This window comes from Mus musculus, chromosome 9, assembly GCF_000001635.26.
Source record: "Mus musculus strain C57BL/6J chromosome 9, GRCm38.p6 C57BL/6J".
Classification (NCBI taxonomy): domain Eukaryota; kingdom Metazoa; phylum Chordata; class Mammalia; order Rodentia; family Muridae; genus Mus; species Mus musculus.
In genome coordinates, this window is record NC_000075.6 from 110,763,234 (window position 1) to 110,764,643 (window position 1,410).

Sequence of the window (1,410 nt, forward strand, 5' to 3'; positions counted from 1 at the left end):
ACCTGGGCCACCCAGGTGCGAAGTTATTCAAGAACGACCCTTTGGTCATTCCAGCCCCTACTATGGTGTATAGCATGTGGTACACACTTTTCTAACCTTTACCTGTCCAAATTTATTGTGCAGAAGAGTTGCTCCACGTGTGTATGTGTCTGTCTGTCTGTCCATCTGTCTGTCTGTCAGTCTGTGTCTGTGTGCTCAGAGCACAGGCTGAGCAGAGGCCGAGGCCTCTGTCTCCCTCTCCCTCCCTCTCCCCAACAGGTGACTGGGGGAATGGAGCACACTCCCCTCCCCCACCCATTCCTGGGCTTGAACAATGCCCTCTCCAGGACCCAAAATAGCCCCTTGAGCAGAGCCAATGCCCTTTTATGGCCCTGTCCCTATTGTGCATGGTAGGGGTGGGGCTGGGGTCATGAGGTATATGAGCAGGATAAAGCCCAGGGTGGTAGTAGGACTCACCTATCTTACTCTCTTCTCCTTTCCTTCTTCCCTCCTCTTTGTGATTACAGCTCCAATGGCCCCCAAAAAGCCAGAGCCCAAGAAGGATGATGCCAAAGCGGCTGCCCCCAAAGCAGCTCCAGCTCCTGCGGCTGCACCTGCAGCTGCACCTGCGGCTGCACCAGAGCCTGAGCGCCCCAAGGAAGCCGAGTTTGATGCCTCCAAGATTAAGGTGAGCGGGTAGCTGGGGTGTAGAAGGCACAGAGCCAATGAACGAGTCTCAGAGTGGAACCTACCATGGCAGGTAAGGCCCTGGACCCGAGCTAAAGCTGGCAGTTTCTGTGCAGAGGTTAGACAGGACCTGTTTGTTTCAGACATCTGCAGGACCACAGGAGGAGGGAGGGTGGTCAGATAGCTGGTGAGACTCCCCTGAGGCTGACGATACACTCTGAGTGTAGAGTCTGGACCACGAAATGCTCTTTGGTGATTTTGAAGATCGACCCCCTTTGCTCTCTCTGGATTTCATATCTTTAGGGACTCCTGGAGCCAGCCGTCCCCGAGTCTTTAGGGCACTTCCTTCTCTGGCTGTGGGGGTTCCCAAGTCCATAGCAAACATCCTTAGGTGGATGTAAGGGAAATCAGGGCCTTGCCAGGCTGAGTGACATCCCTGCCAAGATCACCAAGCCTAGAGCTAGCAGAGCCCTCCTGAGTGTCATGTTCAGCTGGGAAAATGGAGGAACGGGCAGGAGAGGGAGGCTGTCTCTGAAAGTCATGCAGGAAGCTGGTTGTCGAGCACGACCAAGCAGCACCAGGAGCCTTTCCTGGCCCGGCTGTCTTCCCCAGAGTCTAAACTGGGAGGGAGAGCCATGCCTGCCACCTGTGGCATCCGCATAGCAGCACGCAGCCTGTGTCCTGTTCTCAGATGGCCAGAGGCCACTGCTACTCTGGCTGTCTCCTGAGGGGTCTGTGGAGTCC

General features: G+C 55.7%; 1 protein-coding gene across 2 annotated transcripts in view; it reads left to right on the top strand.

Moving 5' to 3' along the window:
* The first annotated feature begins 444 nt into the window (after positions 1–444).
* Myl3 (myosin, light polypeptide 3) overlaps positions 445–1,410 on the top strand; it is a 6,125-nt gene continuing 5,159 nt past the window's right edge. For both annotated transcript variants that reach the window (NM_010859.3, NM_001364484.1), the window contains exon 1: positions 445–667. In NM_010859.3, the coding sequence (NP_034989.1) occupies positions 512–667 (156 nt within the window). In that variant the 5' untranslated portion in view covers positions 445–511. The remainder of the gene's footprint in view (positions 668–1,410) is intronic.